This window comes from Taeniopygia guttata, chromosome 1 (assembly GCF_048771995.1).
Source record: "Taeniopygia guttata chromosome 1, bTaeGut7.mat, whole genome shotgun sequence".
Classification (NCBI taxonomy): Eukaryota; Metazoa; Chordata; class Aves; order Passeriformes; family Estrildidae; genus Taeniopygia; species Taeniopygia guttata.
The window spans coordinates 77,689,164-77,706,187 of NC_133024.1; the positions used below are offsets into that span (position 1 = coordinate 77,689,164).

The 17,024-nt window shown below is 37.5% G+C and overlaps 1 protein-coding gene and 1 long non-coding RNA gene across 14 annotated transcripts in view; both read right to left on the minus strand.

The window, feature by feature from the left end:
• The window catches only part of NALCN (sodium leak channel, non-selective), a 228,977-nt gene that overhangs the window by 33,337 nt on the left and 178,616 nt on the right, over window positions 1-17,024 (minus strand). For all 12 annotated transcript variants that reach the window (XM_030276727.4, XM_030276696.4, XM_030276731.4 and 9 more), the window contains 2 exons: window positions 9,170-9,243; window positions 120-221 (listed from right to left, as the gene is read on the minus strand). In XM_030276727.4, the coding sequence (XP_030132587.1) occupies window positions 120-221; window positions 9,170-9,243 (176 nt within the window). The remainder of the gene's footprint in view (window positions 1-119; window positions 222-9,169; window positions 9,244-17,024) is intronic.
• On the minus strand, window positions 1,296-4,580 carry LOC140684496 (uncharacterized). 2 transcript variants are annotated; one of them, XR_012056828.1, is made up of 3 exons: window positions 4,453-4,580; window positions 3,492-3,553; window positions 1,296-1,370 (listed from the first exon to the last, which is right to left on the minus strand). It is a non-coding gene; the product is annotated as an uncharacterized lncRNA (long non-coding RNA). The 2 variants fall into 2 exon arrangements; XR_012056829.1 differs by lacking the exon at window positions 4,453-4,580 and adding an exon at window positions 3,648-3,764 and having other exon boundaries at window positions 1,299-1,370.

Sequence of the window (17,024 nt, forward strand, 5' to 3'; positions counted from 1 at the left end):
GTTCTTTGTACAAGTACGCAGTTTTGGCTTTTCATGTGTTAGGGATTGCTCAAATTTAATTCCCTTTGCCACCTTTATTTTAAGAATATTTTAAAACCATCCTTCCTGTCCATTTTTACCTGCGTTCTTGTCGTATGTGATGCTGGACACTAAGTATTGACCTTTCCTTTGCTGGCTGCCCCTCAAATGATCCGCTCAGCATGCGCTGTCTAGTGCAGGCCCTACAAAGAAATGTAAAGATGATGACACAGTTTTCCGTATAAATGATCATTTCAGAAGTAGCACATTCAGAGAAATCAGCCTGGCTTTGTGGGGAGCAAGTACTTCAAGAACAATAGAGAATTCCATGAAAATATTTCCCAAGCAATGGACCCCTCCTCTGTAATACAACCTGTCGTCCAATGAACCTTCTCCATGCCTTAGCAAGAACCTTCTATGACTTTTTTTCAGCTTACTGTAGAATGTTTGGTCCCTCAAGACTTCACAAAGAGTGAAAGGCATCAAGCAATGCACTAACCACCAGTAAAACCAGTTTCTCAGCAATAAAGAAGAAAATAAAAAAGTATAACAGCAATTTTAGTCCCTTTCAGGGCTTGACATACACACTTAGAATCTAAAACATAACTTGGAGTGTTCAAAATAACTGGAACCATAACCAGTATGAAATGAAAAGCTGCACATTGCTGATATTCTGTAATATGAAATATCTGTTCTCTGGGAATGCAGTCAACTTGCAGTATTTTGTTGGGTGGGTTTTCTCACTTGTTTGCTTATGGTTCATTTTGATTTTTGCTTAATTTTGGCAAACACATTTTACACATTTTGGCAAAAATTAGTATTTGTTGGCCAGTAAGTGTGCCACAGCTAAACAGAGCATGCATATCTTTATCTTGATGGCGACAGTGAAATTATTTGCTTATGAAAAAGAGAGGTTTCTTCTAAAAGAGCTCAGACAGATCCCTCTGATGGCTGAGAAAGGGAATTTCAACATTGGTAACATGTTTTAACTTTCCAGAATGGTTAAATTTAAAGTTTACAGTATGCACTCCTTATTGCTCATTTTGTGTTATGAGATCATTTAGAGAACCACAAGACCCAGACGGTAATATTCCATACTTTTTATTGAACTGAATCCTCTTTTTTTCTGAAAAGATGAAAAAATGATACACCCTTTGTGTAACCACTCTATCTGACAGTCTGTAAGGCTTAGATAAATGCTTTGACAGCATGGGATGATCATGCTTGATGGCAAAAGGTGTCCATGACATGTTCTTTCCCCACCATGGCTTTGTTTTTCACTCTTCTCCACTTTTTCTCCTTCTTTTAGATTTAAACACATAAATGATACAAGTAGGAATCCCAAGTGATATCTGGAATAAAAATGAGAAGCTTAGAATGCTTGTCAGTGCCGCCACTGCCAATCAGATTAGCATGCTAGAAAAATACATTTTGCGTCACTTGTTATAGAAAGCATTAGGTTATACCACACTGAACTTAAGCATCATGACATACAAGAAAATTACTGAGTGTCTTATAAAACATAGCTCATCTTAGACAAATCATGACTATTTTAATACCAAAGGATTTAATGCATTATATTGTGGAGGATGACACCACATAACACTGTTGGAAAACAACTGAGATACTTGAATACCTTTGCAATTTTTGATTGAATAAAAGGGAAAAAAGTTTATTTCCTAAAAATACATCCTATCTCACTCCATTAAAATGACAATCCAGTTTTTCCCGGAAGAGACCATGAAAAGTTCTGGAGTCTGAGTTCTGTATAGAGGCTTCTTGGAGTGACAGAGAGGCTAACTTATCTCTGTTTTCCCCTCTAAGTATAAATTATTGTGCTTTGCTTCTAATAGCTAAAAATTATTTTCTTGACATGAAAATGTAACTTGTACATCAACTTTTCATGCTTTTTTATGTAGCAAATTGAATTCCAAGTCACATACACACTTAGTATTCATAATAAAAGACAGCTTTAAATGCTCAAGCTATAAATTCTTTACCTGAATAATGAACAAGATGGCTTATTTGATTGTTAATAATATTGTAAAATAGACATAGCCATATCCTATGGGCATACTATGGCAGAATGGGCATGCATAAAAAGTAACACCTTTGTATTGTTCATGATCTCCAAGTTGGATTTCTAAATCTGTATTTAGCGTTTACATCCACTGCCTCATTTTCAATACCTCTGGAAGTCCTGTAGCTCTTGTGAAGTCAACAGAGAAATAATGAAATACCAGTTGTTTAACACAGAGATCAGAAATTTTTATCACGTAATTGCAAAGAAACATTTATGCATCTCCAGAGAAGAAGATCTGCTGAAAATCCTTGTCTACTTTGGACAGCCTCTCTCCTGGCATTTTTCACGTAATGGGAATTACTGCCTTGGGAATTAATCTTCCTTGTATGAACTCTTAGTAAGAGCCATGCTTATCCTTTTGACTCAGAATCTGGATATTTGTCAGCTGCTTAGACACCAAGAGTTGCAGATCTTTGGGGACTTTTGAAAAAGATGGCAGGTGCCATGAATTTTTCAGAATTGCAGAGTTGTCAGTTTTAAAGTCTGCAATAGGGTTTGTGTTCTCACTGTAGACACGTACATGTATGTGCTTCCTCTCAGTGTCTGCCTGTGAGCCACATGTCCAGGCTTTTAGCCAACTCATAGCCAATGGAGATGCAGGACCCAGTAAAATTTGCTGTACAGAGGCGGCCAGAATCACCTGCCATACCTTGGAGTATTTTGCTTTGCTTCCAGCTGCTGCTACAGCAGGGTACAGTGCCCCTAAAAATTGGTGTATTACTTGCTATCTTACAGAAGATGTTTTGGACATCCTCTGGCATCTTACACATTACTATATATGTCCATATGTGAAGAACTTCATTGAATGCTTGGTCAATTAATTTAATTAATGATGTTTGGAAGGTATTAAAGTAACCATGAAGTGGGCATCTAAAGACAAAGCACTGTGGCAATGTGCCACAGTGTCAAAGATTCAGCCCTGTATGGTTTGAAAATTGGAGTTTTAAAAAACGATTTTTCTTCCCTTGATACATTTTTATGTAACTGTAGCTGGTTAGAACCTTTTGACCTTTCTTCAAACAACAGAGGCAAAATTACCCTTTTTATCTAAAATTGCCCTTTTCATCTTCCTATACCACCTTTCTGAAATATTAGATAGGTTTAATTTCACTTGTGGAGGAAGATGGAAGGTATAAAACAAAGAAGAAGAGACACGAAATATCTCAAGCTTCTGGACTTTGTACTCACCTTGCAGAACTCTGAACATAGTTCAGCAGCTGCAAACCACATGCTCCAAATTTGCCTTAAAAAGTGGAAATGTAATAAAATGCCCCAAAAGAGAAAATGCAATTCCTTAGGTAACTAGAAAGCCAGATGAAGATCACACAGAACAAGACAATACTAGGATACCGTGCAGCTTGTCCCACCTAGTTTGTCTAGTTTGTATTACCTGCAACCAATTAGAGGTCCACATTTTTGAAGTCCTTCAAACTATTTCATGCTTTAGAATTCCTGAAAAACAAGTCATGAACAGAGTGCTCAAGTAGTATTCTTTGACCAAATGTAAAATGTTAAAGGTTTTGATCAATAATTCAAAATACTATACCTTTCATGAATATTCTGAGGTCTCTTGCAGAGGGTAAGCATGTGGCTCACATTTGGATTTTTTAGTCAGGCATTCTTTCTGCAACAAGTGCTAACTCATCTTGCATTCCAATATAACACTGTTTTGGGGGGTTTTTCCTGTATTTTAATGTGTGAGTATTTATGTAGTAATTCAGTGCAGTTACCAGCATAATTCAGCACTGTTTTCACTCTCTAGGACTCTATCCTTACTAAATCTTTCTATGCTCACATTATAATTCCACAGAACTTGGAATATATGGTTAACTGTAGCAGCCTAAGATTCCTGGGGAATCCACCTGAGAGGTATTGTAGTGTTTCTTTCTTTCATTTATAAATTTAATTTAATAAGGCACTTTTTGAACAGCCAGCACAATGCACATTTTCATCATATCTACTCTATTGTTCTTTGTGAGAAAAATATACTATTTTCTAAGAAATTTGAATCTGGCTGGTGAAAAAGAATGGATTATTAATGCAACTTGGATAAATCAGGTTATTTTCTTTTCCATGTTTTTTCTTGTTTCCTTCCTTATGTCTCTAAAGCAAAAAATCAAATAGTCACATATTTTCTTCAGTGACCACTCAGGCAGGAGCTATGGTAGGAGACTTTCATTCCTTTAGCAATTTTTATTGTGATTATCATTCTTGCCTTGTTGTTTCAGCTTCTCTTCTCACAGATGTTTATATAATAACAATTTTTATTGGACTGTAGAAGAATCAATAAAAGCAATGCAGAAGACACCTCAAGTGGCTACCATCTCTCTCAAAATGGATCAATTCCATACCTTCAGTGTTGGAGATCCCGTAGCCCAAAAATTTGGCTTCACAACTGTGCTTTGCAGTAATCTGTAACATGATGTTCATTTGGCACAAGCCCCATGAAACAGAGTAACTTCTTTCCAATGGATATGTGCATTCCAGTATTTCTTTTGGTTTGTCTTTGCATCAGGCAGGTGAAATTCCGCGATGTTGTATACTTGTAGAGATTTAAGAAGGTGGTGACTAAGTCTGGATTTTGCATAGATGACAAAAATAATCAACATAACTTACCTGGAACATTTGTTTTGAGAAATGCATGGGGTCAAAACCTCAAAGTTATGAAGAAAAAAAATCATACTCTTAAGAGGAAAAACAAAATATATGTCAAGAAATTTGTTGCAAGTCAGGACCAACTAATACAAGTCACTTATTTAAAAAGGCAAATTTTTAATAAGGGTACTAAAGGTATATCTTCTAGGATTATAGAATCATAGAATAATTTACATTGGAAAAGATCTTTGCTCATTCTCTGTATTAATATTCAGGGGGATTTTATTTAGAGATAAACTTTATAGCTTTCCTAGAAATCCATGTATTTTGCAGAAATACTTGTATGAACAAAGTCTGAATTATCTTCTAGCATATTAACAGACTAGAATAGGATACTTAATTCTTTCTCCCCTTTCTCCCTTCCCCATGTGCCTCCCTCCCCCAGAATTCTCAGTTAAAGATAAATGCACTTCCAGGAGGTTGTTTATGAAATGGAATGTTCCACTTAAACATGAGTTATATTACTCCCTCAGGACCAGGGAACACATCAGACAAATCTTGTCTAGAATAGTGAAAATCTTATCACACACCCCTACCATCAGTTGACTATAGCATCAGCTGTAATGAAAAGCAAATAAAACACTGCCTATTTGAAAAAAAAAAAAAAAAAAAAGGTTTCCAAACAGTCACAATATTTATTTTTTATATATGTTGCAGAGTCTCCTTCCCTGGAGATATTCAAAAGGTGTCTGGGTGTGGCTCTGGGCAACTTGCTCTGGGTGGTCCTGCTTGAGCAGGAAGGTTGGACCAGATGCCTTCCAGTCTTACCCATTCTCTGATTCTGTGAAGCATGGTTTAATGCACACCAGAATCAGGTTTTGCACTATTGACATTTTGATTATGTTTTATACTATATGAGATTACTTTTAATTTGCTCATTTTCCCCACCATTCTGGACTGTTTAATTTATCCTCAGTACTGCAGAGAATGTACTGATTTATGTGTGTACATTTTGACTGGACCTGCTCTCCTCTCTCTACTTCAGAAAGCAAGTGGGTCTAATAAAGGACTAGATCACATTCCTAGATAATGATTGAGCAAGAAATGAGGGTCAGGAGAACTACAGGTACAAAACTTGCTTTTAAGAGGAAAAGCAGTGCTTGCATCAACACAGAGTGAGAGAAAAGTGTGAAGCAGTGAAGATATGCAGGAGAAAGTAAATTTGCTAGAAGTGGTTATTGCTGCTGAGGGAAATGCACTGTAATTTTCAGAAAGGAATGGAGCTGTTTGCAATTCAGAGGCACTATTAAAATGAATCTTGTTTTGAAAAAGTTGTTCTAAAGGTCTCTAACTTGTACTTTATTTCATTTTTCAAGGTTGAAGTCCCCACCTCAGAATGGATTTATGTGAAGAAAGTTAAGGCCTTTGTGGTCTGCTGCTGGCAATGGTGATGCAAAGCACTGATAAGAATAAAAGTACCAGGATAGTAGTTGCTACATCCTTGACTTGGTTCCCATGTCTAATTGTGCAAAGACCTCAAGGAGGCAAGGTGAAGATTGGCTTCTAAACAAGGATGCTCAGAAACGAGACGCCTCCCTGGAGGTGCGGCAAAAAAGCTGCAGGAAAACAAAGATACCCAAGACATCAGATTTCCTGCATAATGTAACAGCAGATGAGCAGGTGAGACACCTAGGACTGAGTGCATGAACCATCTCTCTTGGTGGTCAAGGGCTACTGATGTCTTTCTTCCTCATCTTGGGAAATAAGATGTAAAGCTGCAGCTCAGCATATAAAAGGGGACAAATTTGGATAGAGAAGGATGCACAAGAGAGACATGAAAGTACCTATGTGTAATACATGGTCCTCCTATAGTTGTTATACTGAAACATTCACAATTTGATTAAAAAATAATTTGGCATGGTTTAAAAACTGGGGGGGGAGGAAGGTCAGAGGTGGGCTTAAAATTCCCTTTCAGCACAGCAATTTTATCAAGTTGAAGTTGCCCATGGGCAGCTTTACTATATAGAGGTATTGCTTTGGAAAAGTGCTTCTTAATTGAGGTAGACAAAAATGAAGATTTTGCTGGAAGCAATCTTTTCAGAAGGGATATTCTGAGTTATCTCTTATTGTACTTGGCATAAATGCCATTTCTTCTTTTGTCAGATACTTTGAATAGCTGAGAGTCATCCAATTTTATGGAGGAGTTTACAGCATTTACAACTAAAGCAAAAATAAGAACTAGAATCTCTCATGTGTTGAGAGTTTGAATTTTCCTGTGTTATTTCAACTGAATCTTAAGTTTCAGCTGTAAGTCTTATCACTTCTTTTCCTGTTTGTTAAATTCCCTTGTATCAACAGTGCTGTCACTGTCATTAACATGGAAACACTGGCAGTGCTCAGGACCAGTCAGCCCATCACTGGCTACCTCTATCAGTTTGCCTACCAGATATGCCATGAACACAATCTTCCCATGCTGGAACAGATGTATTGCAAGTGTCATTAAATCAGAGCTTAATTAACAATTTTGAGTTAATAACAAGGAGCAATAAACAGTATTTGTTCTTTTTCTCAGGAGAGAGAAGACTCTTTGTAAGACTCTTTGTAAATTACTTACAAGCAGCCCAAGAAAGCATTAGAGGACATGTAATCTGTGTTTTTCTTACTTGACAGAAATTCCCTCCTTTTCTCTGTGCTCCTCAAAGTTTATTGCTGATGATGCAGGAAATAGATTGGAAAACTCAGTAAATGTAGATTAAATTATCAGAGTAAATAGATAATTAAAAATAAAATAGTAAATTAGTAAATGAAAACTTTATTCTTCTGCCTCTGAAACTTCAGAGGAATTCAGGTGAATTGATAAGAAGTTTTTTTACATACAAGACTTTGGCAGAAGCCATGATCTGAAGGACTAAGTGGAATTCAGCAGGATTGAAACTGGCAGGACTGCTTTCTGGTTCTGTCCTTGTATCTCTGAGAACTTAGTAAGTCTAAACAATGGTTTGCTTGGATTCTCCTCCCGCTATTTCAGTCTTCTCCTGAAAATGAGGAAGTTCCATGCTGATGGGAAAATTCTGAATTTCAATTTCCAGAACTGATTTTTTTTCTCCTATCTAAGAAAGAATGGGTGATATCAGGGATTAAGAAAATAGATTGAATATATAAAAGTAGGGATCTTTATTTTGACTATGTTTTTCCTCTGCAGTACAGTGTATGAAATACATCAAACAAACTGACATTTCTGGAACTCTGGAGGTGTCAATAACATTTCACAATTCTCATATAACAATATAGAATTTCATTACAAATGTTTTACTGAAACACTGCCAGGATGCCTTTATCTAAACCTGTATTTTTAGAAGTATTTGCTAATCTATCTGTAACACTAATTCCTGTAAAATCAAGGCACACAAGTGAAAGAAATGCTTACAAATAGTGCACTAAATTTTGTTAAGATCAAATACTTATGGTATTGCATTTAAATTTATCAATAATATTTTTACAATGAGTATTCATCTGAATTAGTAATTGTTTATGTTGTCATTATATGGGTTTAAAGACAGAAAAAATTTCAAGTTAAGTTCTACAGTTCTCCTGTGCTGTGTTCTTATAGAGTATTAAACAGAACCAGAGCTGCAAAACTTCTCAAGAAACTTCATAATTCAGAAATCACACAGAACCCCTAGTTCTCTGCTCCTCATAAAACATTGCCTTACTTAATCTGTACTTTTTAGGTCGGGATTCCTGTTAATACTGTGTATTTACCTGGGACCTCTCACTGACAAAATGCACTAATAAATGTAAAAACTGGACCTATAAATTGTTCTTATTATTAATGCACCTTGTGTTGAGAATAGTCACTCTAATGTAAAACCAACAGTGGCATGAAAAACTGCAGCATGGAGTTACCTAAATGATAACTTCAGAAATGGGTCTTGGAGACTTAGGCTTGCATTATTCACTTACAGTGCTGAATAGTTACTTGATACGGAAGACCAAAAGGAGTGATCAGTATTAAAACATTCAGGAAATCTTTCTACAGAAAGAAGTCATGGTTCCGAAATCTTCTTCACTGTCCATTTGGCACTTGGAATATGACTAGCTGTATTCCATGCTTTCTAGTGCACAATCCCTGCAGATATTTGCAAAAAACAGACTAGAATTCTTTAGGCAAAATAACACCCCTTAGGAACACACCATGGTTCATTTAGAAGGAAGAATTGAAAAGAGCTGAAACATGATTTTACTGCATGATACAATTGAAATATACACGGAAGAAATACAATCTCTGTCTTTTTGCTGTTCAAGCATATAAAATAGCCAAAGAGCAATTTATCTTTGCTAATGAAGGCAATAGATGGACTACAAAGGGATACACTATTCTGAATATTATACATCCAGTAACATTAGTAATAAACAAGGTTGTGCAAAATCAGATGACAGTCAAAACATCATCAAATCACATCTGACTCTTACCTTAGAATTTTATTGATTGCTGTCTCTTTTTCCAGAAGGTTTCTTGCTCTGATGCTGAAAACAGATTTACGGAGCTATAAAATTAAGAAAAAGACAGCATAATTTTTAATTGTCTTAAAATATAACTTGTATATGTAACAGACCAATTAAATGTTATGATGCTGAGTGCATAAAAAGGAGGGTGGAAAACAATCAAAATGCTTATGCACATGTTTTGGCTTTCCAATCCCAATCGTTAGGTAGTTCTGTGTAGAAAGAAGTAGATAATTTTGCTGACTAGCATAAATTTGCTTTATTACACATTTCTGCTCCAATTGGCCAAATCACACTGTTTTGCTACTCCTTCTCCACTTTGGATCATACTCTGGACATGCCTTGCTTGTATAAAAGAGCCAGCAAACAAAGATCAGATGTATAATTTCAATTACATTTTTTTTTTCCCCCACCGATGCAGAGAAAAAATGAGTTGAGCAAAAAATGCTTTTGTTTGCCTCTGGTCATGAACAGTGTTTCAGGAATCTTCTTGTGAACAGGAGTTCCTGAATGGGAAATGAAAGACTGAGATACATGAAAAAACAAGCAAGTGATTAACAAACATGACAAATCCAAGGAGCAAACCACAGCTGAAGAATTTAGCTCAGGAATTGCACCTGTGATGAACAGAAAGCCTCTGGCACATTGTAAGACATAAATCTGTCAACTGTTTGGAGATCATTATCTTGAAGAAAATGGTTGAGAGAGATTTGGAAACTCTTAGCAATCTGTGTCCTGGTTTTGATCAATCTGAAATGGAATCTTTAAGCACATTTCTTTAGATGTTCTTCAAATTTTCTAAAACACTAGCTCAAATCCAGTCATTTGACAAATAATTTTGCCAGAACTTCTCTGAAGACTGATATTGACTGAGTCACAGCAGATCTTACTTTGTAGATAAACAGAAGCTTAGAAAATTCCTTAAAAACTTGTTGATTACACTGGCTGTACTTAATAAATTGGATTATGCTTTTTAAAGCACAACTGTTACAGCAAGCTACAATCTTGTTCCTACCCCTTGCATTTACAAGTGTGGCCCCTTTAACCTTTCTCATGTCTCGTCTCTTCTCTGTACAACCTGTAGAAGTAATAACTCAGATGATTTGAAAACACCCCTACTTTGAGAATCTGTGGGCTCCTTAACCAGCAACCAGAAAACGGAAATGAGGTATGCAACATTTCAGAATGTAGTTTGGAAAATAAGGTATTGGAATTTCAGTTAAGATTATAGAAAGAGTAATAAACTTGCAGAATATTTGTATATAAACAAGAAAAATTTCCATTGCCTGGATATGGTAAACATAAAAATAAACTGAAAATCCTAGTATGAGATATACCTGTTGTGGAATATATCCAGTGCAGGCAGCTGGGTGTGCAGCTGCAGTGTGAGCTGCAGGTTAAGCTCTGGGGATGCAGGAGCCTGAGCCCAAGGCAAGAGGCCATGATCTGATGACCCTTTGCTTAACAAAGGCCACAAAGACATGGCAGGAGCTGATGACCCCAGACTTTGCTTGTTTAGACTGTGAGGGTATAAATGTCTAGGGTGCCTTTGCTTGGGGGTCTTTCCTTCAGGGCACCCAGCTCAAGATGCTATTTTGTTATTCAGTTGTTGTACCAAGACTAAATAATTTTAAGGAGCTGGATGTCTGGCACTCTGCTTTGGGAAACGTGGGGTTGAGCTGGTGAGGACACCTGATGTGACTGTGTGAGTTTGGGGTGTGTAGCTGGGAAGGGGACTTGGCACCAGTTCAGGTGAGGCAAGAGTGACTGCTAAAGGGGCTCCTGGATGGTCAGACAGGCAAGTAATACACCATTACAATAAATATTCTCTAGGTATAAATATATCATATATTGAAACACATTTGTGCAGGTTTTAACTCATTTGCAGTATCTTGACACAGGTTTGGTGAATTTATCAGCACTGTACTTTATTAGTGTTCAAACTTATGGGAATAATGAGGGTGGAAAACCAGAAGTTTGATCTCAGTTCTTTTTTCCTGTTATAAATAAACACTTTAGAATAATTGCAACTACATGAAACATCAGAGGAAAAAAGCGTGCTACCTAGTAATGTGTCTTGCCCATTTATTTCTAGTAACAATTCCTGTTAACATCTTAGAAATTGAAAATATTTTAAATACAGGAAGTATTAATTTCCTACCAGTTTTCTATTTTTTGCCTATCTGATTTCAGTAAAAAAATCTGAGTCATATACATTTTCCTGAAATTTTCTACAGCTCCTTATCTGTCATAGACCATTTCTTTCCAGGGTTCAAATTAGGTGACAGAACACCTTGGCCTTAAAGGTTGTGGCCCAAACAAGGAAATTCACCCAGGTCATCAACAAGGGAACATGCCCTGGGAAAGCAGGAATGAGGAGTCTATATATTTCTAAAGACTCCAAAAGGATGTTGAGCAGTCACTTAGTGCTTCCACAAGCCAAATTTTAAACTACCTAGTGCCAGCAAGAAGAAGAATGTTTGAAGAAATGCTGGCAGGTCTAGGACAAGGACCACTTACCAGGGACTGCTGAGCCTCGATCTAGGCAGCAAGACTAACAAAGCAGACAGTGGTGTATGTTCTGCATAAAACCACTTCTAAATCCCTATGCCACCCCAGCTGGAAATGGTTTGGCCCCCTGTGCTTGATGCCTTCAATGAACACTGTAGCTGTGGTGCTGGTGATATGCAAGAGCAGTGCTGTACTATGATATTTGGCTGTCACACAGCCAGAGGTGCATCAGCCAGAGAGGTGAAGAGAAGCTAAAGGAAGGAGTGCATGTCTGAAGTCACTGAGATGGGAGAGAAAAGACTGGGCTTTGTTCGCATTTTCAAAGCTGTTCATGAATTTTATTTAGTGATGCTTGACCAAATTTATAACAGAATTACAGACTCATGGAACGTGCTGAGTTGGAAGGAACCCAAAGGATCATGAAGTGCAACTCCTGGCCCTGCACAGCACACCCCAAGAGTCACACCATGTGCCTGAGAGCATTGTCCTAACAGTTCTTGAGCTCTGTCAGGCTGATGCTGTGACTACTTCCCTGGGGAGCCTGTTCCAGAGCCCAACCACCCTCTGGGTGAAAAACCTTTTGCTAATATCCAACCTAAACTTCTCCTGACACAACTTAAGGCCATTCCCTCTGATTCTGTCACCGGTCACCACAGAGAAGAGATCAGTGCCTGCCTCTCCTCTTCCCCACATGAGGAAGTTGTAGACTGCGATAAGGTTTCCTCTCACTCTTCTTCTCCAGGCAGAAGAGTGGCCCCAAATGCTCCTCATATGGCTTCCCTTCCATGCCTAAGAAGTCACAGGAATGGAGAAAGGTATGAGAACAGGGAGTTGCATCACATTATTTGTGCAGAGTGCATTTACTTTTCCTTCACATTTTTTCACGACTGGCTGTGAAACTTGCAGATGAGACAGGACATCCTTGGGTCTAAGCACACCCAATGGACTGCTTAGGTGAAGTTTTGAAGGTCTTTTAACAATCACATCTGTGTCTGGACTGTGATGGAATTTAGACTGGAGTCAGGTATCCATTCTTTAATCTAGGAATACATAGGCATATACAAGATCCTAGAGTTTGGTGCCTAGAGGTCTCAGTGGTCCAAAATGGAATTCACAAAACAACCTAGGCACTTCCAAGGATTATGACTTTTGAAGACAATTGTCCTCCTTTCTCTTTCTGAAGGAATCAGGAGCCATTCCTTCAGCAGAACACTGGTGAATTTATCTTGAGTTAAAAATATGCAGAAGAAGCAATACAAGAAAATACTTTTAGATAAGCACAATTGATCTATTTCTCATATTCAAAGGAGTCAGTAGTCAGTCAAATAGCAACACACATATGTCAATATGCATGCTGAAGAAAATCAAACATTACTATAGATTTTTAAAATATGCATCTTTATTTCTATATTAGATAAATGAACTAAACTACTTCCCATTAATTTTCCAAATTTGCATAGCACACCAGGCAAATGCAATGGGACTGTACAAACAGAAAATGGAGCTGATGATCAGTATTTTGCTTAATAATGTCTAGATGCTTCATGCTGTTGTAGAATGAGGCTGGCAATTAAAACTTGTGATACCTGCCGAGTTCTGGAATGTTGCAGAGGAAATTATAAACAGTGTTAACGTACAAAAAACATTATTCAATCAGACAATGTGAAATTAATTAAGTACAGTACACTCTACTGAGGCTATTTTAGGGTGTATCTATCTAGCCTGCTGGGTTTTTTTATTACAGATTGTGCTGCACTGTGAGGACACCCTCAGTGTATCTTTATTAGCCTTTATTTATTTATTTACTTATCTCTACCACCTATAAGTACACTTCATGCAGAAAATACAGTGCCATATAGCTTTCTGCTAAAGCACATTATTTTTTAGCATATGACACTGTCTTGAAATCACCTAGCAGCATCTGATTACTCTAAAATATGTTTTCAGCAACACACTTTAAAGAACTCTTGCACTTTAAACTGCAAGGACCTGCTGTGGCAGGTCACCAAATTCCCAATGCTATTTCCTGAATGAAAAGGTTTTAGATGGGTATAATGTGCTGCTGCTAAACCGTGAATAAAGCTTGTGTCTTGGTTCTTATATTTCTTTGAGCTTATTTACACAGCATGACCACAGAATTACAAAATCTGCAGGTAGTGCTTCTCTTCCACAAATGTTGACACCCTTTGCTGCTGTTGGCAGGACAGACTTTAGGCAGACAAAATAATTCAGTTCAGTCAGAGTGAACTTGGTCTAAATGCTACATCCCATGAAATCCCATTTGTCGACAAGGACAAAGCAACCATTGTAAAATAAGCTAAATCACTGAACATTGTTGCTCTGCAAGTGCCACCCGCTGCTTTGAAAAGGTACTGCAGACACTTTCAGTAACTTTATTTAGTAGTGTATTTCAAAAATCCAGGCTTTCTACCCCGAAAGATTAAAATTCTTGGCATAAGATCAAAAGCAAAGCAACACAAGAAAATACCTTTGTGAAGTGTCAGGAAATGACTGTGGACCAGTTCTACATACTAGATGTACTGGCACAGCAGTGCTGACTCCAGGGCAACGTTTGCCAACTTACACCAGCTAAGACATAATTGAATGGTTTTATGTTTTGAGAAATGCTGTATATTTTTGTTTGCTAAGATTTGATTTGTTTCTCTAGAAACATGTTTGTAGTGCCTAGACCTCAGCAAATGCTACATAAAGCAATTATTTTCAACTTTGATAAAAAATTGTATTCTATCAACAGGTAAAATCTGTGGTGATGTAGTGTATAATTTTTGTATCAGACTGCTTCAAAGCTGGCAGAAGAGACAAGTGTTGGTGGCTGTTTGAGAATATAAAGTGACACAAGGTCATAAATAAATCATGAAACATGAATATCTGAAATGTTTGCTTGACAGTAGGAAAAGAAAACAGTGCATGCAGTGCATTTCCATAAGGTAATTTCTTAAGTTTTATATAAAAATAAGGAGTTTTGGCCTAGTGCTGTTAATAATGCTCTTACAGGCAACAGCAGGACCCTATGGGAATTGTCTGCTGTGCCATGCCAGAAATTCCAAGGAAGGAAAAAAAAACCTTCAAAGCTTCCGTTTTAGTTTAGAATTTGTTGTATGCCAATACAATGTAGACTTGAATGAACAGATTGTCAGGTACTATATTGTTATTTAAACATGTACAGCTTCTAGGGAAAATATGAAGAGTTGGTACAATAAGCAATGTATCAGAATAATTTTTATGCAAGAGCAAGGAAATATTTGAGAAGAATCTGTTCAAAGCTTGAACATTCCATAAAACATAGGCTATTCCTGGCCCACAGGAATTTGCTGTGTAGCCTCTCAAATGAAAATATTTGTTCAACAACATTCTGCATCTTTGGTTTGAAGAGATTGGACTCTTTCAAAATGAGTGTGACAAAAGTCATATGAAGAGTGATGGAAGGCCAGACTGCAAGTTTTTGGTAGGTACCTAACAAAATGTTCACAAAATTTTAAGCAAGTTAAGTGACTATAGGTAGCAGGGAATTTCTTAAGCTCTCTTGAAAAAATTGCATAAAGGCTGAAATGATGAGGGAGCTCTAGAAATCACTAATCCATTTCCCTCTGTCAAAGTAGAACTAAATACTTTCATTTGGACTTTGAAAATCTGGCCCTTTGTGAGGTTGTCCTATCTAAGAAATTGGCTCACTACACAGTCAAGAAAGTGGTCTAGCATTAGATAAGTGCCCCAAGAACTCAAAGACTATCCCTTAGGATCAGATGTCTAGAATGAGAAGTGGCATAATTGCCTTAACTCCTGGAAGTCATTGACCTGAAACAGCCTTGATTCATTTTGTAGCCCTTGATTGCTGCCTCTCCCTTAAGGAAGGTAAAATTCTTTTAATTAGCTGACTACTGTACTGGAAAATCTACACAACTTTTCATAACCAAGAACTTTTTAAAATTAGGTCTGAAAATGTGGACAAGGCTAATATTAGCACTCATAAAATCTCTAAAGACCTAATGGGGGGATAGTCCATCTCAGACACATGGAAGAGCAACTCGAGGGAAGGAGAAGGATCCTTTCCTTTTATGCCTTATAGGAACACGGTTGGTTTTTTTCCACTTCGGTATACCTGAGTTTTAAACTTTCATAGGTTTAATGGGTAGATTTTTTGTAAAAAATATAGAATGGTTTGGGTTGGAAGGGACCTTGAAAGACCATCTAGTCCAATCCCCCTGCAATGTGCAGGAAGATCTTCAACTAGATCAGGTTGCTTAGAGCCCCATCCAACCTGAAACTGAATGTTGTCTGGAATGGGGAACTCACCATCTTGCTGGGCAAATTGTTTAACTATTTTATCATTGCCATCATAAAAAAAATTTCCTTATATTTAGCTTGACTCTACCCTTGTTTAGTTTAAAACCATTACCCCTTGTCCTATTGCTACAGCCCCTTGTAAAAAAAGTCTGTCCTCATACTGTAAGTCCCCTTCAACTACTGAAAGGCTGCTATAAGGTTTCTCCAGAAGTTGCTTTCTCCAGGCTGAAAAACCCTCTTTCAGCTTGTTCTCATAGAAGAGGCAATCCCTCTGATAATTTTGGCAAGTGCAGCCTTGGACAAGTTTGCTTCCTTTTGTTTTCTGTCTTCTCAGTGCGGGAGTCAGGGAGACCCTGTGAAGAGCTGATAAAGAGCACAGGGTAGATTACTTGTGGCAGACAACAGGAGATGGAACTAAGGACTCCAGGCCAAGCTGATGTAGGGTTTTTATACATTTGGCTGGGTGTACAGTGCTGAAGGAGAAGGCTCCCCTCTGCACTTTGAGCTGGGGATCTTGAAGCTCTAGGAAGAAGGGACTCTCCGACTGGGCTGGACTGAGAATGGAAGATATGGACAGGGAGTTTCAAGGGAGAGGTAAGGAAAACTATTGCTTCTGGTTGTATAAGCACATGTACTTGCCTTCGCTAGAATGAAGTGATCATTATTGATCAGTTCCTGTGAATGAGTCATGTGAGTGGGTGGAGAAGGCTGAAGGGCCTGGGAATGGAGATCTGGATTCTTTAGTAGATGCAGGAAAAAGTAATGTAGAAGGTTCAAACAGAAGGGCCTTCCTGTAACTCAATCCCTCATTGCCTCTTTCCTCCACACCAAACTAATGTGTGCTCTTTGTTAAAGTACAATTGCACTAAAACGTTTTCATGTTTGTATTATGTTTGATTAAAGAAAAAAGAGAACTATGATCTTATAATTGTATTTTAATACATCTCCACAGCCTTTGTATCAAACACTTTAGTGTAAAAATTTAGTGTAAAACTCATGAAATTCA